At 39.0% G+C, this 27,980-nt stretch overlaps 2 protein-coding genes across 4 annotated transcripts in view; one reads left to right on the top strand and one right to left on the bottom strand.

Annotated features, from left to right (window-relative positions):
• Positions 1 to 1,987: 1,987 nt before the first annotated feature.
• Positions 1,988 to 22,955, top strand: GPHR (golgi pH regulator). 3 transcript variants are annotated; one of them, XM_028312298.1, is made up of 9 exons: positions 1,988 to 2,142; positions 2,353 to 2,516; positions 2,726 to 2,832; positions 3,128 to 3,231; positions 3,476 to 3,597; positions 4,204 to 4,433; positions 12,883 to 13,064; positions 18,658 to 18,843; positions 22,117 to 22,955. In XM_028312298.1, exons 1-9 carry the CDS (start codon positions 2,101 to 2,103, stop codon positions 22,375 to 22,377), a joined length of 1,398 nt encoding a protein of 465 aa, XP_028168099.1. In that variant the 5' UTR covers positions 1,988 to 2,100; the 3' UTR covers positions 22,378 to 22,955. The 3 variants fall into 3 exon arrangements, with proteins under 3 accessions (XP_028168099.1, XP_028168098.1, XP_028168100.1); XM_028312297.1 differs by lacking the exon at positions 18,658 to 18,843 and adding an exon at positions 16,770 to 16,955; XM_028312299.1 differs by lacking the exons at positions 1,988 to 2,142; positions 2,353 to 2,516; positions 2,726 to 2,832; ... (2 more) ...; positions 4,204 to 4,433; positions 18,658 to 18,843 and adding exons at positions 7,361 to 7,467; positions 10,061 to 10,164; positions 10,387 to 10,508; positions 11,784 to 12,013; positions 16,770 to 16,955.
• A 1,570-nt stretch (positions 22,956 to 24,525) lies between these two features.
• Positions 24,526 to 27,980, bottom strand: part of LOC114358350 (ryanodine receptor-like) — a 43,952-nt gene continuing 40,497 nt past the window's right edge. Inside the window, exons 32-34 of the mRNA XM_028312284.1 lie at positions 26,646 to 26,755; positions 25,603 to 25,705; positions 24,526 to 25,118 (exon numbers count right to left, since the gene is read on the bottom strand). Coding sequence (XP_028168085.1) covers positions 25,015 to 25,118; positions 25,603 to 25,705; positions 26,646 to 26,755 — 317 coding nt within the window. The 3' untranslated portion in view covers positions 24,526 to 25,014. The remainder of the gene's footprint in view (positions 25,119 to 25,602; positions 25,706 to 26,645; positions 26,756 to 27,980) is intronic.

Genomic DNA, 27,980 nt, shown 5'->3' with positions numbered 1-27,980 from the left:
TCAAAAATGATTTAGATAAACGCCATTGATCTACCTCATAATTATCTTGGTGATTATGAGTTTATTTCATTCACATATTTAATTTTGTAATGCGCCGATTATAATCGGCATATTTTGCCGAATAGTCGTCACTAGTCGGCCGACTACAAATGATGCCGAATAGTCGGCTTTCCCGACTAGTCGGCGACTAGTCGGCCCATCTCTAGTTTTTACAATAATTAAATTCTGCTTCTTTTATTGCCACACCTTCCTTGCTATATACACTTCCTTCATAGCGTTAAGACCGCCTTTTTTATTATTTTTTTTCGACTGGAAAATGCATGATCCTGCATAGTCCAAAGTCCCTTGATTGCGCTTAGTGGAGCGGCATACGATTTATTAAAGATTTTCTGCTCAGTTTGGTTTTTACCACCATCCTATTATTAGCCTATCACGTTGCCATAACATTATTGTTGTGTTCCGGCAGTTAGAGTAAAGTCAGCCAGTTCCTCCTTAGTTGAGAATTCCGGGTGAAGCTCGCTTCCACCTTCTTTGCGGATTCAGGGCCCCGATTACGCTAATTTTTAACGTCTCCAATACAGACGGATTGACGGATTTATTAAAGATTTTCTGCTCAGTTTGATTTTTACCACCATCCTATTAGCCTATTATCGCGTCGCCCATAACATTATTGTTGTGTTCCGGCAGTTAAAGTAAAGTCAGCAAGTTCCTCCTTAGATAGTTGAGAATTATTCCGGGTGAAGCTCGCTTCCTTCCACCTCATAAGTAATCTGTGTTCCACCTTCTTTGCGGATTCAGGGCCCCGATTACGTTAATTTTTAACGTCTCCAAGCAATCCAGACGCGCTTCGTCGATTCTGCGATACGATTGGTCAAAACAGCTGACGTACGCTGTTGATCATTACGCTAACCAATTATCGTATCGCAGAATCGATGAAGCGCGTCTGGATTGCTTGGAGACGTTAAAAAATACCGTAATCGGGGCTCAGGCCGTCTGATATCTCACTTTCCATTTTCTATCATTGCCTTTGCCTGTGGAAGTAAGAAAAATTAAAAACAAAAAGAATGACAGCTGTAGTGATGAAAACTACTGTTGAATGTTTGCTATCGATACTCGATAAAAAAACCAAAGGCACTTTATAAATCATTCATCCAAATAAAGCAAGATTTTCCAAATGTTACTACACCTGTTGCTCTACTAAAAACTTGACATGATGCGAAAAATTTTTCCAACATTATTATATTGTGTAATCAAAATTTTGCTGTTGCTGTATTTAGAAATAAGCCCATCAAGTTCTGTAAGGATGTCTCTTGTGTATGCTTAAATCTTAAAAATGATTTGATGTGTTTTCTTAACAGATAGAATGATTCAAGCGGAACGTTTCTATGTATGTTGTACACATTGTACCTGTGCGAAGCAGGGAGTGCAGGGACGGGTCGCTAATGCGTAAATAAATTATATAAAAAAAGTAGAGCATCACTAATAATTACTATTGCTCATGAAGAATTTACAAAACTTGATATTTACGTATTATCATCGGACCAACCGACATTAGACAGTTTTATTGTTGGACAAGTAAGTTAGATGCTTTCTTTTTTTTTTATCCACAACGAGGAAGCTCTTGGCCTGTATCTCACCTGATGGTAAGTGATGATCAGGCCGAAGGTGGAAGCGAGCTTCACCCGGAATCCTCAACCACGGAGGAACTGGCTATCTTACCTCTAACTGCCGGAACACAACAATGCTGTTAACATTGTTGTTATGGCGACAGACTTAGGTAAGATGGTGGTAGCTAGCCAGGCGGACTTANGCTGTTAACATTGTTGTTATGGCGACAGACTTAGGTAAGATGGTGGTAGCTAGCCAGGCGGACTTAGAACAAGCCCTACCACCAACCAAACCGAACAGAAAAATCTGCCCCCACTGGGAATCGAACCCGGGACCTCTGCGTCTGAAGCAGTTAATCTATCGATAATGCCGCAGTGCCGCTTCCCTGGCATCACTAGTCGGACAGCTGACTGACAGGTGTTGTGTTTTGCTGTACGGCAAAATATCTTAAAACGATAATTTTATTAAAGTTAATGAAGTAAACAAACAAATATGACTCTTTTAGAAGATACTTTGATCATTCTTATATCCCAGGTATGCCTAATTTCGCCTAAGTATATAAAATAATAGTAATGTTGAACGAGGTTATGTATAGTAAATAAATGTTAATTTATCGGTTTTAATTGATAAATACCTACTTTATTACATTTAATTAAGTTGTTTAAATACTTAGCTTATGTGTCGAAGTATCAAAAATCTATTTGTGGGCTATTTTGACTTGAAATCCAATCAATTTAATTTCAGACGTTTTTCTTCGTCGGCGGCTGGATATTTTTCGTGAAGCAGTTATTTCGCGACTATGAAGTCCACCACACGATGGTACAGCTCATATTCTCAGTCACGTTCGCCCTGAGTTGCACTATGTTTGAGCTAATTATTTTTGAAATCATTGGTTACTTGGATTCAAGGTAACTTCCATGTTATTACTCAATTTTCTATTGGAACCTGCGTTAGAATGAGTATTACATAGAGTGTGATATCATACAGTTAAGGTAGTCTCTAAAGTCTGACTTGAAATGAGTACTGACTGAAGTATGTTTGAAGTTTTTTTGATAAATAGGCATGCTTTTCTAGTAAAGAAATATTTGGTTTTGACTGTATATTTTTTCTTTTTCAGCTCAAGATACTTTCATTGGAACCTGGGACTTTACTCACTGCTCTTTATGGTTATAGCACTAATACCATTTTATATCGCATATTTCTGCATCAGCAACGTCAGGTTTGGTAAGTTGTTCAGCACATGATAGTTTAAAATTTAAATAAAAAGAAGTCCGTGGAATGACCTATCAGAACAGTTCCATTCATATCCCTATTTCATCCTTTCAATAGCTACTTCTTTCTATAAACTCTTACTTTATCTCACTCAATCAAAATTATAATACTCATAACTCTTTGGTTTACCTTACCTCTGCTTGTTATTGTAGTTACAGATCACTGTTATATTTACCCATAATAATGTGTGAAATCCATTTTCATTCCATTCAAAGTGTACATAAAATAAAATTGTTTTGTTTTTCAGTCTCCCAAAACATGATAAGACCACTAACAGTATTTGTGTGGTTCATTTATTTGTACTTCTTCTGGAAAATTGGAGACCCATTTCCTATTTTGAGCCCTAAACAGGTTAGTTGAATAAGAATTCTTATTTAGTTTAGGAAAAAATGAGAATAAGTACCACCTAATCGAAACAAAACCAAATTTTTTGGCAGTTGAAAAAAAAAAGTAAAAATAGAGACAAGAATGAATGTAAACATTTCCATTCCATGCAAGGATTGCCATAAAATGTCCAAAGTTTTAAATGTTAATGTTTCCTTATAAAGATAGGTAACAAATTCAGTAAGTACTTATTGGCTAACATTATTTTCAGGGAATATTCTCCATAGAGCAAGGGGTGTCTCGGATTGGAATCATCGGAGTGACCGTCATGGCTCTGCTCTCTGGTTTTGGTGCTGTCAACTATCCGTACACATCTATGGCTATTTTCATAAGGTATGATATTCTGTTAGCTATTAAGATAAACAATATTTCTGATGGCTGGTAGGGGCAACTCCTTATTTCAAAACCGTGACATTAAAGGGGTTCCACACGCAAAGCTTTTCGTAGATGGCGCCAGGATCGCTTTGTAAAGGTTCGACCAAACCAACGCGATCACACGCGATCAGCCGGCGTGCAGCGAATTAGCGATGGCTATCAATGCATTTAAGTCTGAGCCCCGATTACGGTAATTTTTAACGTCTCCAATCCAGACACGCTTCTCGATGAAGCGCGTCTGGATTGTAGACGTTAAAAGTTACCGTAATCGGGGCTCTGGTCGCCATCGCTGCACGCCGGCTGATCGCGTGTGATCGCGTTGGTTTGGCCGAACCTTAAACCTTTTATTTGTTTTTTCAAGCCTTCATGCTACAACAGTCTAGCATTGTCTGCACTAATATTATAAAGAGGAAAGATCTGATTGTTTGTTTGTTTTAAATAGGCTCTAAAACTACTGGACCGATTTGAAAAATTCTTTCACCCTTAAAATCTTACATTATATCTGATGAAGGTACGAAGTTGGCCGAGTCGGTTAGTTAATGCACAAATCCTTCCTATTTTCAGACCCGTCACCCAATCCGACGTATTGTCAATAGAGAAGAAACTCCTCCAAACAATGGACATGATATTGGTGAAGAAGAAAAGGATAGCACTAGCCGAAGCCAACAGTGTGGGAGGGAGACAGAACTACAGCATGATGGACCAGTCGAACGTGAAGAATAAGGGGGGTTTTTGGACGAATATACTGTCAAGTGTTGGCAGTATAGCGAATCCTTTAGGACAGGGCACAGAAAGTAAGTCATATTTTTTTTGTATGCATATATCGATTGAGGTTTTTTAATTTACACTTCTTCTGTGGATTTCATTTTTCCTGAAAACCATATTATGTATCTTTTGAGGATATAATGCTGGTTGAAATGTTGAAAATTTGCTATGTTTGTTTGATTGTTGTTGTATTGACTTATAAAAACAGACTAATTATAATTTTTACACGCCGAATATCGGTAAGACATGTTGATACTAACAAAACCTACTAACACCAAACATATATTTCTGTATTGTCACACATGTTCTGATAAATAAAAATATCTTTATCTTTATAAACTAATAAAGCACAGTCCTTATAANCAAAAGTTTAAAAAAAACTGGACATTTTCGGCAGGTTGAGGAAGGGATGTCTCAGTATAGCTCAATAGTAGAGTCGGTAGCTCAGTGGTTAAAGTCGGTAACTCAGTGATTAACGTCGGTAGCTCAGTGATTAAAGTCGGTAGCTCAGTGATTAAAGTCGGTAGCTCAGTGATTAAAGTCGGTAGCTCAGTGACTAAAGTCGGTAGCTCAGTGATTAAAGTCGGTAGCTCGGTGCGGTTGCTCAGTGATTAAAGTCGGTAGCTCAGTGATTAAAGTCGGTAGCTCAGTGGTTAAAGTCGGTAGCTCAGTGATTAAAGTCGGTAGCTCAGTGATTAAAGTCGGTAGCTCAGTGATTAAAGTCGGTTGCTCAGTGTTAAGGTCCCTGAAGTTCAAGTACCACCTATGGCAGTTGTTATCTACAAGTTTTTTCATCTAAATTATAGTTGTAGCAATTCACGAAGGCGAGTGAGCTTTACATGTGTGGTGGCTCGCTACTGTTCGTTTTTTTAAGTTTTGACAGACATTACACTATCGTTATGTGCATGTACATTGTACACGTACACACACAAGTAAAGCTAACTCGCCTTCGTGAGTTGCAAGAACTATAACTAGAAATAGGTACTTTTCTCACCTAACTCAGTCAACTGTTCTATGGTCTTCTCCGCGCACTCTTTTATATGGTGTAGGATTTCTATGGGGTCCTGTTCCGACCAGCCTTCTTGTGGCTGCACCTCTGTCTTGTCTAGCTGGTAGGATGTCAGCTCGTCTGCTCTTTCAGCTTCGTATACCTGAGGAGGAACACATCAATGTTTATTAAGTTTTAAACTTAACTGGATTTTTTCTTTCTTGTCGGCCGTTTGGTGTAGTAGTTCGAAACGGACTACTATTCCGGAGGTAGCGGGTTCGATTCCCGCACAGTACAAACATTTTGTGTGCATGAACATATTTGTTTGTATTGGACTGGGTGTTTTCTATGTATAATAAGTATGTATTTACAAAAAAAAAGTATTTAAGTATGTTTATATCCGTTGTCTAGTACCCATAGTACAAGCTTTGTTTAGTTTGGGACTAGAAGCGCAGTGTAAAATGTCTAAGGATATTTATTTATTTATTTCTTTTTTTAGAATATATGTATGACAGATTGTACAGGGCCCCTAGCGGAAACTTTCAAGAACTAAAATGTTGCTATAATATGACGACGTTTGATGTAAACTCACACTAGGGCTTAGTGCCTAAGGAGTCCCTAAGGAGTCCCTAAGGAGTGTATGGTTTATGTCGATGAAATTCAACGAACATTGGGTAAAGTATCGAAAGTAGTTCGATGTTCGTCATAAGGGTTTAAACCTCAATTGTTGTAGATGAATAATTTTGATTGAAATCCCTAAGTGAGCAATTTACTTGAACTTTTAGTATTTCGTCACCTCTCGCGCTACATACATAGCAAGTAACGTAGGTATAGTATGCAAATGTAAAAATCGTAAGTGAATGTTAAGTGATGCTAATTTTACGAACACGACAACTTGAGTTTGTATGAACTTGAAGGACGTCTAGAACAAAATAATTATTATTATGTAATATGCAATGTCGTAAAGGTATGTTGAACTTAAGTAAAATTAATATGGATGCAAAAATTTAACTTTTATGGAGTCGAATAAAGTAAAGAAAGTAAATTCTAGCTATAACTACATATAATTTCTTATTTGGGGAGGTATAATTTAACAATTTCAGCAGTCAAAAACGTGGTCGCCCCAAGCAAACTTGGCGGCGCACTGTAGCAGACGAGGCGAAGAAAATCGGCAAGACCTGGAGCGAGATCAAGCGCGAAGCTTAAGACCGAACGCGATGGAGGACTGTTGTGGACGCCCTCTACCCCATCTAGGGAACATAGGACCTTAAGAGGAATCAAAAACTAAAGAATCGATTCAAGAAAATTCATGATCTCAAAAATTCAATGCGCTTTTGTGGTAACCCATAGTTTTTTATGGAAAACACCAAAAAAAAAAAAGAATCATTATACTTATAGGCAAAACTATTTTCCAATGTTTAAATCAATTCACGGGGTCAATGAGTTGTAAAGTTGTAATGCAATCGATACTACGAGTACGTCGCGTCGTCATAACAAAATAATCGGAAAAATACACACAGAAAAAAATATTTATTGAATTAATCTTCCTTATGATAACAATTTGGGAGTTTCAGACTTCGTACTCGTTCTGACCTGCACCCCACGATAACCTCGTAAGACCGAAGAGTAAATTTTGTCCACTTCTAAGTATCGCCGAATGTGCTTTCAAAAGAACGAATAATTTGAAGTCGTAAACGCCGAGCACTTCGAGTAAAAAATTTTCTATGTTAGAGATTTTCTTTTGCACTCATATTTTCAGGGACCCTATAACGGGTGTAAAAAAACCTATCCCGAAGCCGAAGACTACTTATTCTCCACATCATGGGGATCATTTTTTTCTTTGAGNGCCTTCTTATGAGGCCCAAAGTCTGAAAACTGACTTCAGACTTTAGTTATTGCAAAGAATTTTTTGCTGTTTTTAACGTAAATAATTCTAAATTATTTTAGGTGATGTACTTTATTTTCCAGCTCCAGATACTTTCATTGGAACCTGGGACTTTACTCACTTCTCTTTATGGTTATAGCACTAATACCATTTTATATTGCATATTTCTGCATCAGCAACGTCAGGTTTGGTAAGTTGTTCAGCACATTATAGTTTTAAATTTAAACATAAAGAAGTCCATGGAATGACATATCAGAACATTCCATTCAAATCCCTATTTTATCTTTTCAATAGCTAATTCCTTTGTATAAACTCTTACTTTATCTCATTCAATCAAAATTCTACGAGTCCTACAAGAGTCCCCTCGTAAAGTGGCTGTGTACCTAACAATGGTATTTAACGCCATAATAAGGATTGGATACTTCCCAGACCTGTGGAAGGTATCGAGTATCATAATGATCCATAAACCTGGGAAACCTATTCACGAAGTCACATCATACAGACCAATCAGCCTCTTGCCGATCATGTCAAAGCTACTTGAAAAGTCTATACTTCAAAGAATGATGAAAGTGATAACGGAAAGATCAATAATCCCGGAACATCAATTTGGCTTCAGAGAAGAACACGCAACTATTGAACAGGTACATAGAGTGTGCAGAGTAATCAGATCAATGGAGAAAAAAGAATACTGCTCATCTGTGTTTCTTGATATCCAACAAGCCTTCGATCGAGTCTGGCACAAAGGCCTATTGTGTAAGATCAAATCAATATTGCCACACACATTCTACGGAATCCTGGAATCGTATTTGTCTGACAGAATCTTTCAAGTGAATGAGAATGACTGCACCTCCAACTTCTATCAAATATCGGCAGGAGTCCCCCAGGGTTCTGTATTGGGACCAATCCTATACACCCTGTACACATACGACCTACCGCAGAGCCCAGAAGTCACCGTCGCAACCTTCGCTGATGACACGGCTTTACTGACATCCTCCAAATGTCCTATCGAAGCTTCTCGAATCCTGCAAAACATCCTGAATGAAGTTCAAAAATGGCTGGCCAAATGGAGAATAGCAGTCAGTGCATCCAAATCGGTGCACATAACCTTTACCCTCCGTAAAGGAGACTGTCCTGCAGTTACCCTAAACGGCGTCCAATTACCACACCAAGAAACTGTAAGATACCTGGGCATGTACTTGGACCGTAGACTTACGTGGAGTAAACATGTAAAAACCAAACGAGACGAAATTAATCTAAAATACAAGGGTCTCTATTGGCTGCTGGGGCGCAATTCAAAACTATGTTTGGATAACAAGCTGCTCATATACAAAATGATTCTGAAGCCCATTTGGACCTACGGCATCCAGTTGTGGGGCTCTGCAAGTGCCTCTAACATCATGATAATCCAGAGAGTGCAAAACTACATCCTGAAACAAATATCGAATGCACCATGGTTTATAAGAACAACAGAGCTGCACGAGTTATTGAACGTGCCTATGGTGAAGCAAGAGATAGACACCCATGGAAACAGCTACAAGCTAAGACTGTCAAAGCACCCGAACCAGTTGGCTGGGCAGCTCACTATCCCAGAAACCATACGGCGGCTTAAGAAGCGGCGGGATATCTTCGACAATGAATTAGTCTGAAAATAAACCTGAGATTAAGAAAAATAAAGGCCTATTTCCGCTGGGAGCAGTGCTCTAAATGACGAAAAGAATCCACCCCATCTGCTTATAGTTTTTGAGGACTGATCCACGGTAATACTATCTATACAGTATTCCAACTCAGCCTTATTTTTGAAATAAATGTCAACAGCCGCGCGGTACTTCACCGTATGACAACATGCGATAGGGCTGCCCACCTACAGACCCTATTTTCATGACATCTGCCTACTTAGAATTTCTATCTAGTTTTGTGAATGTATTTTGTGATTGTATTTTTTTATTTTATTTTGACAAACAAAATACTTTGTGAATGAAATAGGATAAAAATGCATGTTGTTTTGTGATTGGTAGATTTAATTTAAAAAATATATTTGTGTTAAGATTTAGTAACAAATCTTATAAATTTGCGACCATACCTAAAATGTATGCGCCCCGACTGAGGCTTACAAAATGCTTGATTATTAATTATACAGGGTGTTAGGTAAAATGGGTTTATAGCCGACACTAGCCCATGTTAACATGTGCATATAAACGGTATGGTGAAGTCAGAAAGAAAATTGATATCATCATTTTAATAATTTTAATTTTCATACAAATCTGATTTTATACATTTTATTTTGTATGAAAAAAAAAAATGATGATATCACTGACTTTACCATACCATTTACATGTACATGTTAACATAGGCTAGTGTCGGCTTATGAACCCATACCTAACACCCTGTATAAATAGGTAGTTGTAATTATTATTATAAAAAAAAAGCACATACTGTTTAAAAAACAACACATCGTTTGTTTATTACCTACTGTGGCACATTAGCGACACCCCCGACTTTTGCATGTCGAGCGCATACTGAGATTTGAATTTCGAAGGAAAGCTCGCGTTTCGTCCGTTTATATGAAGTTCCAATACTGTATGATAATATTACCGTGACTGATCGCATGATTAAACCATAAAAAAAAAAAAATCAAAATTAAAATACTCATTACTCTTTGGTTTACCTTACCTCTGCTTGTTATTGTAGTTACAGATCACTGTTATATTTACCCATAATAATGTATGAAATCCATTTTCATTCCATTTAAAGTGTACATAAAATAAAATTGTTTTGTTTTTCAGTCTCCCAAAACATGATAAGACCACTAACAGTGTTTGTGTGGTTCATCTATTTGTACTTCTTCTGGAAAATTGGAGACCCATTTCCTATTTTGAGCCCTAAACAGGTCAGTTGAATTCTTGGAAATTATTTAGAGTTATAGGAAAAAATTAGATTAACTACCACCTAATCAAAACAAAACCAAATTTTTTTGGCAGTTGACAAAAAAAAGGAAGCAGAAATACAGACACTAGAAATGTGAACATTTCGAAGCAAGGATTACCATCATAATTAGTAAATATCTTACATATCGTATAGCATTGTACTTATTGGCTAACATTATTTTCAGGGAATATTCTCCATAGAGCAGGGAGTGTCTCGGATTGGAATCATCGGAGTGACCGTCATGGCTCTGCTCTCTGGTTTTGGTGCTGTCAATTATCCGTACACTTCTATGGCTATTTTCATAAGGTATAATTTTCTTAAAACTAGATTTCTGATTACCGGTAAGGGCAACTCCTTTTTTTAATATTAAAGGTACTTAATGGGGTTCCATACACAAAGCTTTTAGTAGATGGCGCCAGGATCGCTCTGTATGTTTAAATCTTTGTAAAGGTTTGGCCAAACCAACGCGACCACACGCGATCAGCTGGCGTGCATCGATGGCTATCAATGCATTTTAGGGATTACTAATGTTTGGCCAAAAAACGTTTCCCAAATTATCACATCGCAAACAACGTTTTGCAAATTTTCGTTTGGCAAATTCTCATTTGGCAAAAACAACTTTTTGCAAACTTTCAATTCGCAAATGTCGTTTTTGGCATATTATTGTTTAGCAAATTATTGTTTGGCAAAGTATGTTTTGCCAAATGTTTCATTTGGCAAAACTATTTCACGATAAACTATTTACAAAACAATTTGATTGGTGCATAGAATGGAATACAAATTAGCTTGTGGTTATTATTTTGTTTAATCGATATTTCCAAATGATTAATTAACAATAGAGGTGATTCTAGCTCTGTTAAGGGTCACTGTTCTAACCTAACCTAACCTACTATTTTTTGCAATACCTACTTTCTGCAACCATACTCTTTTCTGCAATCTCTTTGTTTTACATAAAATTCTTCTGAAAACCACGATCATGTGCCTTATGCTTTGCTTTGATTTGTGAGTAACGGTGGGTAAGTAAGTACCTATGTGAAGTGTCAATTTGACCAAACAAATTATTTGGGATATAATATTTGGCAAAATAAAACATTTGCTATATAAAAATTTGCCAAGTAAAATTTTGCCAAATGATAATTTGACCAAATGAAACAGTTGCGAAAAGTACAGTTGCTAAAAGTTCATTCGGGAAATGAAACTTTGGCGATAAGTTGTTTGCGAAGTGAAATTTGGCGAAAAGTAATTTGGCCAAACGGAAGGATACCGCATTTTAGTCTGGTCGCCATCGCTGCACGCCGGCTGATCGCGTGTGACCGCGTTGGTTTGGCCGAACCTTAAACCTTTTATTTGTTTTTTTAAGCCTTCAAGCTACAACAGTAGCATTATCTGATTATGCATTAATACTTATTATAAAGAGGAAAGATTTGATTGTTTATTTGCATTGAATAGGCTCCGAAACTACTGAATTGATTTGAAAAATTCTTTTACCGTTAGAATGTTACATTATTTCTGATGAACATAAGTGGTACGAAGTTCGCCGAGTCGGTTAGTTAATACTAAAATCCCATCATATTTTCTCAGACCCGTCACGCAATCCGACGTATTGTCAATAGAGAAGAAACTCCTCCAAACAATGGACATGATATTGGTGAAGAAGAAAAGGATAGCACTAGCTGAAGCCAACAGTGTGGGAGGGAGACAGAACTACAGCATGATGGACCAGTCGAATGTGAAGAATAAAGGTGGTTTTTGGACGAATATACTGTCCAGTGTTGGAAGTATAGCGAATCCTTTAGGACAGGGCACAGAAAGTAAGTCATATTTTTTTTTGTATGCATAAATCGATTGAGCTTTTTAATTTACACTTCTGTGGATTTCATTTTTCCTGAAAACCATATTATGTATCTTTTGAGGATATTATGCTGGTTGAAATGTTGAAAATTTGCTATGTTTGTTTGATTGTTGTTGTATTGACTTATAAAAACAGACTAATTATAATTTTTACACGCCGAATATCGGTAAGACATGTTGATACTAACAAAACCTACTAACACCAAAAATATATTTCCGTATTGTCACACATGTTCTGATAAATAAAAATATCTTCATCTTTATAAACTAATAAAGCACAGTCCTTATAAAATTAATTTATCACACAAGTTTTCATCCCCTTTAAGATTAATTTATATTCGCGGTAAAAGGCATATTCAGTATAATAATATTTTCCATATGAAGAACATACAATATTATTTAAAAAATACACACCAGCTTTCATCCCCCATTTCATCCCCTGGTTTATTTCAAATGTATTGATTTGTAGCTGTATTTTTATTTTCTATGAACCGTCGTTTTTTATGTACTGTAACTATCTTCTTCTTCTTCTTTTCAGCCAAATGACGTCCACTGCTGGACAAAGGCCTCCCCCAAGGTTTTCCACAATGAACGGTCCTGCGCTGCCCGCATCCAGGCTCTTCCCGCGACCTTTACCAGATCGTCGGTCCACCTAGTAGGAGGCCTGCCCACGCTACGTCTTCCAGCCCGTGGTCGCCCCTCGAGAACTTTCCTGCCCCAACGGCCATCGTCTCTACGAGCTATGTGCCCCGCCCACTGCCACGCTTACAGTTTTTAAAAAACAAAACTGTAACTATACCTTAAAATAAATGAATAAGTACAATTTCAGACATAAACCAGCTCCGGCAAGAGATAGCCGGCCTAGAGGAACTAAGCCGACAGTTGTTCTTAGAAGCGCACGACGCCCGCACAATGCGTGAGAAAATCGAATGGTCTCACACCTTCCAGGGGAAGTATTTTAACTGCCTCGGGTATTTCTTCTCGCTGTACTGCATATGGAAGATATTTATTGTGAGTATTTAAAAAAATACTTAAAAGTGGAATTAAAAAATAAATTAAAAATTTCAACCCCTTTTGGGGGTGAAATTTCCATAATCTATAAAGTGCTTAAATTTTAAATATGTATAAGACCACACCGGCTAAGGCTGTAATAACAAAACACATTTTTTGGGTGATGAGTTTATTTAATTTTACACACCCTAAGTGCAAAATTTAACCAATTTATTAAGTACAATCTAGTTTACCAAGCGCACAGTAAAGTTTCGATTTCTTGGAATAAAATTGTATCACGACACTTTTCGATTATTCGCGCAAGCGTCCATTCGCGTTACTGTATTTTTTGTGTCCGTGTAGAGATTGCAAATATTCGATAGTTTTCCATTTCGAATATTCGAATATTTTTTCAGTGATATTCGAATATTATTCGAATATTCGAATATTTTCAAAAAGATAAAAATCACTTAAAATATCAATGTTTTTATTGCTTTAGGAACGAATATTTTAACTATTTAACAATATAGTTTTTAAAACAGTTATAAAATTCTCATCATCATCATCATTTCAGCCATAGGACGTCCACTGCTGAACATAACCTCTCTCAATGACTTTCACAATGACCGGTTGGTAGCGGCCTGTATCCAGCCTTAAATTCCCGCTACCTATATGTGGTCCTCGGTCCACCTTGTGGGTGAACGTCTCACGCTGTGCTTTGTAGTACGTGGCCTCCACTCCAGAACCTTGCTGCCCCATCGGCCATCAGTTCTGCTTACTATGTGATCTGCCCATTGCCACTTCAGCTTGCTAATCCGTTGGGCTATGTCAGCGGCTTTAGTTCGTTTAAGAAAGAAGAAAGAAAGAGATCTTTAGGATCTCCTCATTTCTGATTTGATGTCGTAAAGAAACACCGAGCATAGCCCTCCCCATAGCACGCTGTGCAACTTTGAGCTTATTTATAAGGCCTATTCTATTGTCGGCTGCCCAGTCGAGTTGGATTCGACGATTTACCTTTTTCTCGAAATTTGATCTACCTAGCCGAATCGTTTTTCAGAGGTAGACATACTTGTCAACTGTCTCGAGGATCGAGCTCTAACCGAAACATGGACGTTGGACATAAGCTTTGTTTTTTCCATGTTCATCCGAAGGCCTACCTGTTGGGCGACTCGATTAAGGTCTTCGAGCATTGTGCCGAGGTCTTCAAGCGATTCTTCCATGACCACAATATCGTCAGCAAACCGCAGCTGAGTGATGTATTTGCCATTGATAGGTATTTATGCCGAATTCTTTCCATTCAGGGAGCTTGAAAGCGTCTTCCAATGCAGCCGTCAACGGTTTCGGAGATATAACATCACCCTATCTCACGCATCGCCGCAGAGGAATCGCCCTCGCCGGAGAGACTGCAGCACTGCCTAAGTCTNCCTTATAATAAAATTAATTTATCACACAAGTTTTCATCCCCTTTAAGATTAATTTATATTCGCGATAAAAGGCATATTCAGTATAATAATATTTTCCATATGAAGAACATACAATATTATTTAAAAAATACACACCAGTTTTCATCCCCCATTTCATCCCCTGGTTTATTTCAAATGTATTGATTTGTAGCTGTATTTTTATTTTCTATGAACCGTCGTTTTTTATGTACTGTAACTATCTTTTTCTTCTTCTTTTCAGCCAAATGACGTCCACTGCTGGACAAAGGCCTCCCCCAAGGTTTTCCACAATGAACGGTCCTGCGCTGCCCGCATCCAGGCTCTTCCCGCGACCTTTACCAGATCGTCGGTCCACCTAGTAGGAGGCCTGCCCACGCTACGTCTTCCAGCCCGTGGTCGCCACTCGAGAACTTTCCTNGCTTACAGTTTTTAAAAAAAAAACTGTAACTATACCTTAAAATAAATGAATAATTACAATTTCAGACATAAACCAGCTCCGGCAAGAGATAGCCGGCCTAGAGGAACTAAGCCGACAGTTGTTCTTAGAAGCGCACGACGCCCGCACAATGCGTGAGAAAATCGAATGGTCTCACACCTTCCAGGGGAAGTATTTTAACTGCCTCGGGTATTTCTTCTCGCTGTACTGCATATGGAAGATATTTATTGTGAGTATTTAAAAAAATACTTAAAAGTGGAATTAAAAAATAAATTAAAAATTTCAACCCCTTTTGGGGGTGAAATTTCCATAATCTATAAAGTGCTTAAATTTTAAATATGTATAAGACCACACCGGCTAAGGCTGTAATAACAAAACACATTTTTTGGGTGATGAGTTTATTTAATTTTACACACCCTAAGTGCAAAATTTAACCAATTTATTAAGTACAATCTAGTTTACCAAGCGCACAGTAAAGTTTCGATTTCTTGGAATAAAATTGTATCACGACACTTTTCGATTATTCGCGCAAGCGTCCATTCGCGTTACTGTATTTTTTGTGTCCGTGTAGAGATTGCAAATATTCGATAGTTTTCCATTTCGAATATTCGAATATTTTTTCAGTGATATTCGAATATTATTCGAATATTCGAATATTTTCAAAAAGATAAAAATCACTTAAAATATCAATGTTTTTATTGCTTTAGGAACGAATATTTTAACTATTTAACAATATAGTTTTTAAAACAGTTATAAAATTCTCATCATCATCATCATTTCAGCCATAGGACGTCCACTGCTGAACATAACCTCTCTCAATGACTTTCACAATGACCGGTTGGTAGCGGCCTGTATCCAGCCTTAAATTCCCGCTACCTATATGTGGTCCTCGGTCCACCTTGTGGGTGAACGTCTCACGCTGTGCTTTGTAGTACGTGGCCTCCACTCCAGAACCTTGCTGCCCCATCGGCCATCAGTTCTGCTTACTATGTGATCTGCCCATTGCCACTTCAGCTTGCTAATCCGTTGGGCTATGTCAGCGGCTTTAGTTCGTTTAAGAAAGAAGAAAGAAAGAGATCTTTAGGATCTCCTCATTTCTGATTTGATGTCGTAAAGAAACACCGAGCATAGCCCTCCCCATAGCACGCTGTGCAACTTTAAGCTTATTTATAAGGCCTATTCTATTGTCGGCTGCCCAGTCGAGTTGGATTCGACGATTTACCTTTTTCTCGAAATTTGATCTACCTAGCCGAATCGTTTTTCAGAGGTAGACATACTTGTCAACTGTCTCGAGGATCAATATTTATTGTGAGTATTTAAAAAAAATACAAAAAAATAGTCTGATACTGATAGTGATACTGATAAATAGGTTATCATGTTAGCGATGAGTGGAATTAAAAGAGAAATAAAATAATTCAACCCACTTGATCCTTTTGGGGATGAAAATGATAAAATAATTAAAGTGCTTCAAAATATTTAAACTATGGCTTAGTTAAAATAACTGGCTTAAGCTGTAATTTTTTTAATTCTTTTTTGCTGTAATAACAATACATAAAATTAATACATAATAACAAAAAACATTTGGGTTAGTGTTTATTTGGTTACCACTAGTTCGTAATGGGTTTGAGGTGTTGAAACGAATTTATTAACTCTTGGAACTCTGAAGTGTTCAACCAAATTGTTTTTTTTAAATCTATCAGTCAACAGCTTACCAAGCGCACAGTAGTTTCAATAAAATATCTCGGAAAGCTGTCAAATAAAAAAATATCATAATCTTTTTTGAAAATTGTAATTTGTCATGTGTTCAAATAAAAATAAAATTTCCTAATGTTGCCATTTTCTTTCCAGTCAACAATAAACATAGTGTTCGACCGTGTTGGCAAGAAGGATCCAGTCACTCGCGGGCTTGAGCTCGTGGTACACTGGCTCGGGCTCCGCATCCACGTGGCGTTCTGGTCGCAGCAGCTGTCTTTCGCGTTGGTTGGATGTATTCTACTTACTAGTATACGAGGTCTGCTGCTCACGCTGACTAAGGTAACTTAAAGGATGTAAACGTGCTTTTTTAAAGCCTATTTGCAGAAATAAATAAGTTTTATGAGTTTACGTCCCATGATGAGGGGTCTACAGGGCTCCTTACTCAACCTAGTGTCTAATACACCCCGTTCCGTCGTACGGGGTTGAGTGGCTACGGGGTTCTTACGGGGTGGAGTGGCTACGGGGCTCCTACGGGGTCGAGGGTACGGGGTTCCTACGGGGTCGAGGGTACCTATGGGGTTCCTTCGGGGTCGAGTATACGGCGTTCCTACGGGGTCGAGTGTACGGGGTTTCTACGGGGTCGAGTGTACGGGGTTCATATGGGGTCGAGTGTACGGGGTCCCTACGGGGTCGAGTTTACGGGGTCCCTACAGGGTGGAATGGCTACGGGGTTCCTAAGGGGTCGTAAGTGGCTACGGGGTCGAGGGGCTACGGGGCTCCTACGGGGTCGGGTGTACGAGGTCTCCGCTAGTGTCCGTAGTCTCCGTTAATGTCCGTGGTCTCCGCTAGTGTCCGGAGTCTCCGCTAGTGTCCGGGGTCTCCGCCAGTGTCCGGGGTCTCCGTTAGTGTTCGACCGCGTCGGCAAAAAGAATCCAGTTACTCGCGGCCTTGAGCTCGTGGTGCACTGGCTCGGGCTCCGCATCCACGTGGCGTTCTGGTCGCAGCAGCTGTCCTTCGCGCTCGTCGGGTGTATTTTACTTACTAGCATACGGGGGCTGTTGCTCACCCTCACTAAGGTAATTTAGGGGTTGAAATAGCTCGGGGTTGAGTTTTATCTGGTTTAATTCCCACGGGGTTGAGTTTTCTCTGGTTTAATTCCCACGGGGTTGAGTTTTTTCCGGTTTGATTCACATGGGGTTGAGTTTTCTCCGGTTTAATTCACACGGGGTTGAGTTTTCTCCGGTATAAATCATGCTGGGTTGTGTTTTCTCCTGTTTAATTTACACGGGGTTGAGATTATCCGGATCAGTTAACACTGGGTTGAAATTTTCTGGGGTTTAATTCACACGGGGTTGAATTTCGTTCGTTCGTTTCAGCCAAATGACGTCCACTGCTGGACAAAGGCCTCCCCCAAGGTTTTCCACAATGAACGGTCCTGCGCTGCCTGCATCCAGGCTCTTCCCGCGACCTTTACCAGATCGTCGGTCCACCTAGTAGGAGGCCTGCCCACNTGATGCCTCCGACTGTATTTGCAAACACTAAGTCGTCTTCTTTCTATATTTTCTATTTATTTTTATAATATTCGAATATTCGAATACATGTAAATTTACTATTCGAATACTAATTTGAAATGAAAATTCGAATATTCGAATATTCGATTGCAATCCCTATGTCCGTGCAAGTAAATGGCTTTTCGCGCACTTGGCTTCGCGCAAATGTCTTTCGTGCAACTGTACTAGTACCTTATAAAATAAAAAAGCTCGATACACGTTTTAAGCCATGATAGTCGAACGGAACGAATATTCTTCTTTCTTTATGTTCATCGTTTCATCCTCGAAGACGCGCCCCACCAATTTTTGGTCTCGGTCGCGCGGGGTGTGGGGAGTATGAACCGAGCAATCCGAGCGGCATTATTGTAGTGTGCGTGTGCACTCATTGATAAAGCGTGTACCGATAACACTCAAACATTAGCGGAAGAATGGTGGGGCGCGTCTTCGTGAATGAAACGATCTTTACTACATTATTGTATTTTTTTTCCCAGTCAACAATAAACATAGTGTTCGACCGCGTCGGCAAGAAGGATCCAGTCACTCGCGGCCTTGAGCTCGTGGTGCACTGGCTCGGGCTGCGCATCCACGTGGCTTTCTGGTCGCAGCAGCTGTCCTTCGCGCTCGTCGGGTGTATTCTACTTACTAGTATACGGGGGCTGTTGCTCACGCTCACCAAGGTGAGTACGGGGTTCCTACGGGGTCGAATGTACGGGGTTCCTACGGGGTCGAGTGTACGGGGTTGATTGTACGGGGTCCCTACGGGGTTCAGTGTCCTATGGGGTTGAGTGGCTACGGGATACGTGGCGTGCTGGTCGCAGCAGCTGTTCTTCGCGTTGGTTGGATGTATTCTGCTGACGAGTATACGGGGGCTGCTGCTCACGCTGACTAAGGTAACTTAAAGGATGTAAACGTGCTTTTTTTTAACCCATTAACGCCCTCTGTACACACGTGTGTACACTTCTTTATACTTTATTTCTGAATGCAACTTCTAATGTTGAGTCAAATTACTTGATAAAACCTAATCTAGATGTCGATACAAGGTAAGAAATATAAAAAAGTTGGAGGGTGGTGTAAAAATAAATGTCTAATTACCATTTTTTTCCGACCTTTTTTCAAAGTAACTGGCGCCGGTTGTGAAATAATACTGATAAAATATATTTTAGCTATAATTTGATTCAATTCTACGTTTCAAGGTAAGTTTACATTGTAAATTATTATTATAAGCTAAAAAAATAATAAATATATACATATAACATACCAAAAATTGTTCAAGAATGTTGGTGTACACGCTTGTGTACAGTGGGTGAATGTATACTAAGAAAAACATTTTTTTCAAGACCAGGTTGATGATTGAAGATGTCACATAGATAACATTTATCATCTCAAAACGAGTTTCAAAACTAGAGGAAGCCATCGAATCCATTATGGCAGCTGAAGATGACGATACGGAGCTAAAATTGATCATCGTACCACCTGATCCTGCTGTTGTTAGTGATGAAGAAGAAGGTGCATAAGATGATTTGACTTCCTCGGTACTTTGAGATATACCAGGTACTATCGAGCTATTACGCCACCAACCTTCAGATGAAGAGCCGGAGTAGGTCAATAGCGATGAAGAAACTCTTTCAAGCCTTGGTCCGACTCAAAAACGTGCTCGTAACGAAGTTGCTGAAAATCCTACTTGGAGAAAAATATCACCCATTTTTTCTACTGCTCATGAAATCACCCAAACTAGTGGATATGGCGGTCTCAAATGCATGGCGCTTATATGTACTTACCGTGTAAACCAAAAACACAACGTACTTGGATCAATTGGCTTTTAGGCGATCTATTGCCAGATCGTATTTACCCAATAATAAAACGAAGACGCAGCCATCATCGTCAACATCATATTTACAGTCAAGCAATGGAGGGCATAACCGTATTGTAAACCCTCTTAGGTATGTTATTTGCCATAGTAGGGGCGTTGGCGTTGCTCTAAATGCCTGAAAACGCTTTGCGTAGAGCGACCTTGCTTCGGGAAATTTCTCACCTGATCCGCCCAGTGTACACACCTGTGTACAGGGTTTTTTTTCAAGGTTTTTAATTTTTTTTAAATATTTTTTTGTGTTTATAGATTACTTGTAATCCATTCAGTAGCAATAATAAAAAATATTATGAAAATATATCGTGGTTTCACTATGGGCGTTAATGGGTTAAAGCCTATTTGCAGAAATAAATAAGTTTTATGAGTTTATGTCCCATGATGAGGGGTCTACAGGGCTCCTTACTCAACCCAGTGTCTAATACACCCCGTTCCGTCGTACGGGGTTGAGTGGCTACGGGGTTCTTACGGGGTGGAGTGGCTACGGGGCTCCTACGGGGTCGAGGGTACGGGGTTCCTACGGGGTCGAGGGTACCTATGGGGTTCCTTCGGGGTCGAGTATACGGCGTTCCTACGGGGTCGAGTGTACGGGGTTTCTACGGGGTCGAGTGTACGGGGTTCATATGGGGTCGAGTGTACGGGGTCCCTACGGGGTCGAGTTTACGGGGTCCCTACAGGGTGGAATGGCTACGGGGTTCCTAAGGGGTCGTAAGTGGCTACGGGGTCGAGGGGCTACGGGGCTCCTACGGGGTCGGGTGTCCGAGGTCTCCGCTAGTGTCCGTGGTCTCCGCTAATGTCCGTGGTCTCCGCTAGTGTCCGGAGTCTCCGCTAGTGTCCGGGGTCTCCGCCAGTGTCCGGGGTCTCCGTTAGTGTTCGACCGCGTCGGCAAAAAGAATCCAGTTACTCGCGGGCTTGAGCTCGTGGTGCACTGGCTGGGGCTCCGCATCCACGTGGCTTTTTGGTCGCAGCAGCTGTCTTTTGCACTAGTCGGGTGTATTTTACTTACTAGTATACGGGAGCTGTTGCTCACGCTCATCATTTACCGTCATCCGCAGACCAACCCCCCCCCCCTAATTTAGAATGACGTAATATATGGACGGCCCCTTACTCAACCTAGTGTCTAATACACCCCGTTCCGTCGTACGGGGTTGAGTGGCTACGGGGTTCTTACGGGGTGGAGTGGCTACGGGGCTCCTACGGGGTCGAGTGTACGGGGTTTCTACGGGGTCGAGTGTACGGGGTTCATATGGGGTCGAGTGTACGGGGTCCCTACGGGGTCGAGTTTACGGGGTCCCTACAGGGTGGAATGGCTACGGGGTTCCTAAGGGGTCGTAAGTGGCTACGGGGTCGAGGGGCTACGGGGCTCCTACGGGGTCGGGTGTCCGGGGTCTCCGCTGGTGTCCGGGTCTCCGCTAGTGTCCGGGGTCTCCGCTAGTGTCCGGTGTCTCCGCTAGTGTCCGGGGTCTCCGTTAGTGTTTGACCGCGTCGGCAAGAAGGACCCGGTGACTCGCGGGCTTGAGCTCGTGGTGCACTAGCTCGGGCTCCGCATCCACGTGGCGTTTTGGTCGCAGCAGCTGTCTTTTGCGCTCGTCGGGTGTATTTTACTTACTAGCATACGGGGGCTGCTGCTCACCCTCACGAAGGTACTTATTGTGTAATACGCTTTACTAGAATAATTTCAACCCCCTGAAATTACTACTTTAAAAAACGGGTTGAGATCACACACACGTTTTTCTCCGGTTTAATTCACACGGGGTTCAAGATTTCTCCGGTTTGATTCACAAGGGGTTGAGTTTTCTCGGCTTTAATTCATACGGGGTTGAATTTTCTCTGGTTTATTTCATATGGGGTTGAGTTTTCTCGGATTCCGTAAACGGGGTTGAATTTATTTATAAAGTTAACTAAGGCAAAATGATAGTTCAACGTGTAATTTTTGTGTGGGATGAAAATTCATCCCCAATGAGTAACCTTTTGAAGGTTGAAAAGAGATATCTCGTTTTTTAACAAAGTTAAAAAGGTATACTTCTTTAGTCAGTATAATAATAATATATTTAATTAATATAATATAAGTAATTAAAATTCACAGTTCTTCAACAAGATCTCCTCATCAAAATCATCGAACATCATCGTGCTTATTCTGGCCCAAATAATGGGCATGTACTTCTGTTCGTCAGTACTATTGATGCGGATGAATATGCCTCCAGAATACCGGATCATCATCACCCAGGTGTTAGGAGATTTACAGTTTAACTTCTACCATAGATGGTTCGACGTTATTTTCCTAGTTAGTGCGTTGACGAGTATATTTACGCTGTATTTGGCACATAAGCAGCCTTCGGTGAGTTAGGTAGTTGTTAAGTACAATGATTTGTAAAGTTTAACGTGTAATTTATAGGTCTATTCCACCTTGAACACCTGAATTAGATCATCCAGGTGATCAAAGTGGAATATACCAATTTATAGGCTTATATTTTGTTCGAAAATCGCACCTATTTCAAGATCATAAGATGCTTAAATGTTTGGCTGGATGTGCCGTTGTTTATAGGATAAGCCACCCGTACAAGCACAACTCAAAACACACACATATTTTGGTGATTTTTAAATACTTACTTTGTTTTTCGACCATTTTATATTACCTAATATTCAGTGATAAAGTTATCAAAGCCTAATGTAAACATTTTCTGCAACACTTCTTTGTAAAAAAGTTACGATATAATAATGTAAAATACTGTATTTGTAACTGCTTGTACATAATATTTTGTTATGTAAGTCGATTGAATATTCGGCCATTATTTATGGCTTATTCCACTATTCCCCGTTGATAATCCCCGTCAATTAGGATGTAATGGGGATTAATGAACTTTTTATAAGCTCCAATTGGCGTTAACGGGGAATAATGAACACTAATCCCCTTAACTTGGATTGTCAACGGAAAATAGTGGAATAAGCCTTATTTATGTATTAAGATTGTTAACTACTTATAAGACTGATATTTTAAAATTTGAGCTATGCTTTATTGTACAGTCCACGCCAACAGACTTTAGAAGTCACGCAAACTAAAATATTCACGTCAAAATGCGTTTTTTTAAATTGTGCATGAATCTTACTGATTCCTAAGCGACAATAATTCTCACATGAGTTTCTTTTTGTGATATCTTTTGCTAAAGTCTTTTGGCGTAGACTTATAAGTAAAAAATACTGATGAAATTATTTAATACGGCGGTCCCTAAAGACTAGAGTTCACTAATTTAGGGTTGATATAAATCTGTTGGCACCATATTTGGTTAAATATTTTGTTTTTTTTTATCCACAACGATTGATAAAGACATCCTTATGATCGTGAGCTCAGGCATGGATTCTCTTCTGGACAGAATTTCAAGTATTGGATAGTGATAGATACCACTGGTGGATAGTTTTACGGTATATTTCGTTGCGGAAGCAATGATGGTTGTGAAATTCCTCTGGGACAAAGTTGATCTTCACGTATTTATTTTTGACGGTCAATCCGAAGATCCTGGCTATACAGGAATGATCCAGTAGTGAATACTTCCAGTTTATAATTTTGCAGATAAATAAACAATAATAATATCTATTTAAGATGAACCTTCTGTTAGTGAATTCTGACTTGAACTTTACATACGCACAATCTTATGTCGTTGGACACATTCCATAGGATTGACTTTATGTTGTATGGATTTTTGTTTCAGTATTTTTCATCCCAACTATCCCAACTAATATTATAAATGCGAAAGTAACTCTGTCTGTCTGTCTGTCTGTCTGTTACGCTTTCCCGCTTAAACCTCGCAACCGATTTTGATGAAATTTGGCATAGAGATAGTTTGAGTCCCGGGAAAGAACATAGGATAGTTTTTATCCCGGTTTTTGAAACAGGGACGCGCGCGATAAAGTTTTTCTGTGACATACAAAATTCCACGCGGGCGAAGCCGCGGGCGGAAAGCTAGTTGTTTATAAGAAAATCAGTTTGAAAAAATATATATTTCGATAAACTAAATATTTTGTTTTCTTTTTCTGCTTTTAATGAATAGGTTTTGCCAGGTGAAAATATGACGAAACTTGGTGATGCCCATGCCAGCGCAAATAAAACCAAATATACAATTAAATAGTTTTAATTAACATTTTATATTATCTTACATAAACTATATCGAAATAGTTAAAATAGAAAAGTTTGCTTGGAAAGGCCACCTTAATTCATACTTAACGTTACAAGACAATAGAAAAAACTTACTTTTTATTTATTTCATTTCTGATATAAATACTTGAAGCTTTTATTTACCCGACCAAGAAAGAAGTTTATTCTTGTGAAATGTAGCTATAAAATACATATTATTATTAAATACAATGACTTTAATTTATTCAATAAATATTGAAAATTTGCTAATTTCGATTCGTTTATATTTAATTTTTTACTAAATTGTCGTAAACATTGTAAATAACTTGAAATATATCTACTTCTTTCAATAGGCGGGAGTCTATATTTTATTTTTATTGCTTTGCGATTATTTTAAGTGTGGTAACGGATATGTTATGCGTTAATTTTGTTCTTTACGTTGGCATGAGTTTCAATTAATATACAAAGAACATACATAATATATTATGATAGAGTTTGTATTACTCATACTATACTCGTACATTTGTCATTAAATTCAAGTCGCTTTTCAAATTCCAATCAAAGTAACATACACATTTTTACATTCACAATTTGGTGTTATATTTGAGCAAAATTTTTTTCAGCGACAATTATTACCCCGACTATATTTTTAGCAATTTGATTTGATAATTTCAAAGTTTTGAATTGTTATAAGTCACAAGTTTTTAAGTTACACGCGCTGTATACATACTGTATGTAAATCGTGTGTATATTTTACACACTGTATACATACTGTATGTATGTCATATGTATTTTTGCACGCGCTGTATATTATACACAGTCGGGTGTATATTTTACTCATGATATACTGTTGAATTATTCTCCCATGACGTCTTCATACTGCTTCCTGAAACAGTCTCCCACGGGGAAGAAGTCCCAGCATCGTTGCGTGTACATATTCCACACGTACGTTTCTTGACCTGCAAGTAATATACACGTTTGATCAAGGTTCTGGTTTCGAATCCCAGATGGGAATCATACAAGTAAGGGATCGATCCCGCAAAATTGGACTGTCATGGGAACACATAATGTTTTTAATTTATGAAACGTGAATTACTAATTTTAGAACTGATCGGTGTTTTGCGGGGCACTGCAAACGGGATGTTTGTGTAAACGTTCATATTATAACACGTATACTACTAAACGTGATCCTGCAAAAAACGTTATATGACCATGGAAACAAGCCCTCAGATCACGAGAGTCATTCGTGCTCAGGGCACAGGAGGGGCGTTTCTACAGTGAGATGCAGGCCAAGAGCTTAAAATCCCCTATAAGTATCAAAAAGCTGATTGGATGTTTTAAAATGTTGGATTAAAAATTGCTATCAACATTTTTGTGGACATTTTTTCTCGCTATATGGGTTCATAATAAAAGTTTTTACTACAAAACGTGTATATAATTTACCTGTATACTCCGTGTCTGGTTTGTTGATGAGATGCATGAGGAAGAACATGTAATTCGCTAAATTATGCTCTCGTTGCACGTGCGTGTCGAACCCGTGTGGAACCTAAAAGAAAATAAGTAATTCGTTATAATAAGATTTTTAAACTTTCGCGTTCAATTTCAAACTGAAATACATAGAAAGACCCGTGTCTTTGATTAATTCAATATAATTTGTAATAATAAAAATCGCATGGCGCAACATAGTTTAAATGACCCCAGGCGGCATTTTGGTGTCCTTTGATCACCCATGGATGATCAAAGTGGACTTTTTATCCGTAGGTGATTAACCGATTGAGTCCCACACGGGCATTAATCCTTCAAGCTCCGCGAATCTAGACACAATAGATAATCAATTGTTATGACATTAATTAACCATAGATAATCAATTGTTATGACATTAATTAATGCCGTCCTGGGACTCAATCGGTTAATTAATGTCATAACAATTGATTATCTATTGTGTCTAGATTCGCGGAGCTTGAAGGATTAAAGGACACCCAAGTTGTGTTGATCTGTATTGTAATATCTTTGATACCAAATAAATATTTTTTTCTTTCTTTCTTTCTTTCAAAGTGTCGCTTGGAGTCCACTTTGATCACCTGGGTGACCAAATCCAGGTGTAAACACTTTAAATGTGTGGAAGCTGGAAACATTGAATTTTCGGGTAGTTCCAGTTTATTCTGTATACATCGAGTGAGATCACTTATCGATTACATCCTGTAATAGCCGTTGTGCCATCTTCGTCGGGGTCACCAATTTGTGCCATGTTGGGAGACCGTATGAATGAGACAACATTTGGTATTAGTATCTGTTATTAGTCTGTTTATTAATGCGAACTGCGTGACTATTTATACGATATAGACTAAAGGTAAATGACGTCACAGCATCAACACTAACGTGATAAATGTGCTGACACTGTGAACGTGATCACGATAAGATATGAAGAGATTAATTGTGCATACCGGCACAGCCGTCATTGAATGGAAAAGGAAGGAGTAACTTACTTTATCAAAGTAGTCTTTATTGATGCCACATATGAAGCAGTTGGACTCCATGTCCTCCTTGACGGACTCCAGCTGATCACGGAGTTCTCCGAACGCGTCGATGATCAAACCTGCAACGGGAATAAGTTAGTGTGGTCCTTCGAGCCGGATAGTGTTGTGGGATGTCATTTGGATTACAAAGGGAGGTTCTAAATAAAGTAAAGTAAAAGTATTTTATTTGCCAGCAAAAAATTTACAGTCTGTTTATCTAGCGGCTGCTGCACTAAGCTGTGCTTGTGTCGCGGCAGCCTTAAGTAACACAGGTTAACAATGTTGATAAAATTTTGTGAGGATTTTTAGGAGGAGTTATAGAGAATATAGTGAGGAGTTTCATAGTAAAAGTAGGTATTTTATTTACTTTGCATTTCAGAGGTCTTATAAACGACGTTTTTGGCTAGTGTTACAAGATGTTAAAAAGCAACGAAGGAATCATTTAATACTTCTTTCGGAAGTAATTTACTGGCAGTCGTTAAATGAATGAAAAATATTTTATTGACACTTAGTACGACTGTTACAAGTAGTTGAGGAATTCCTCTCTTTAAGTTTAAGTAACCTGTATTGAGAGGAATCCACTCTTTCGTCACATCCATAGATGTTCTAAACTTACATTATGAAAATATTACCCACTTAATAACAAACACATAACACAAAAATAAAAAAGGTTTACATTACCGAGGTTCGGGATAACACAAACGAAAATATCTAAACACTTTACGAAACACCGCCGTCGTTAGTTAACAAATAAAGATCCCCCTACAAACAATTTAGTAATTTACTACCTATTTTTGCTACTTGCGATAGTGGTAATAACATAACCGCTCTGCCCTATCTTAAAATGATAGCATTACGTCGCGTCGCTTCATGTCGCTCACCTAGGACAACGGGCTATTGAAATAATTTGGTTCCTTGTCCACTCACCCTGCAAGATGGACAGCAGGATAACGATAACGAAGAAGAAGAAGGGTATATCAAATTATAATGTTACAAAGATGTTTCAGAGACCGAACACGAGGTAGTTTTTAGGACCTCTCGCGACCCCCTTATAGAGGCTTAGTGACTCCCCTGGCGGTCGCGAGGTTGAAAAAACTGGGATCATCATTTCAGCCATATGACGTCCAATGCTGAACATAGGACTCCCCCAATGTTTTCCATGTTGATCGATTGGTAGCGACCTGCNCGACCTGTGTCCAGCGCCTTCCTGCTACTTTTATGATGTCAGTTCATCTTGTGGGTAGACGTCCCACACTGCGTTTTCCGGTACGTGGCCTCCACTCTAGAACCTTGCTGCCCCATCGG

Source organism: Ostrinia furnacalis, unplaced genomic scaffold, assembly GCF_004193835.3.
Source record: "Ostrinia furnacalis isolate ACB-3 unplaced genomic scaffold, ASM419383v2 OfSCF3884, whole genome shotgun sequence".
Lineage (NCBI taxonomy): Eukaryota > Metazoa > Arthropoda > Insecta > Lepidoptera > Crambidae > Ostrinia > Ostrinia furnacalis.
This window is presented reverse-complemented; position numbering and strand designations above follow the sequence as displayed.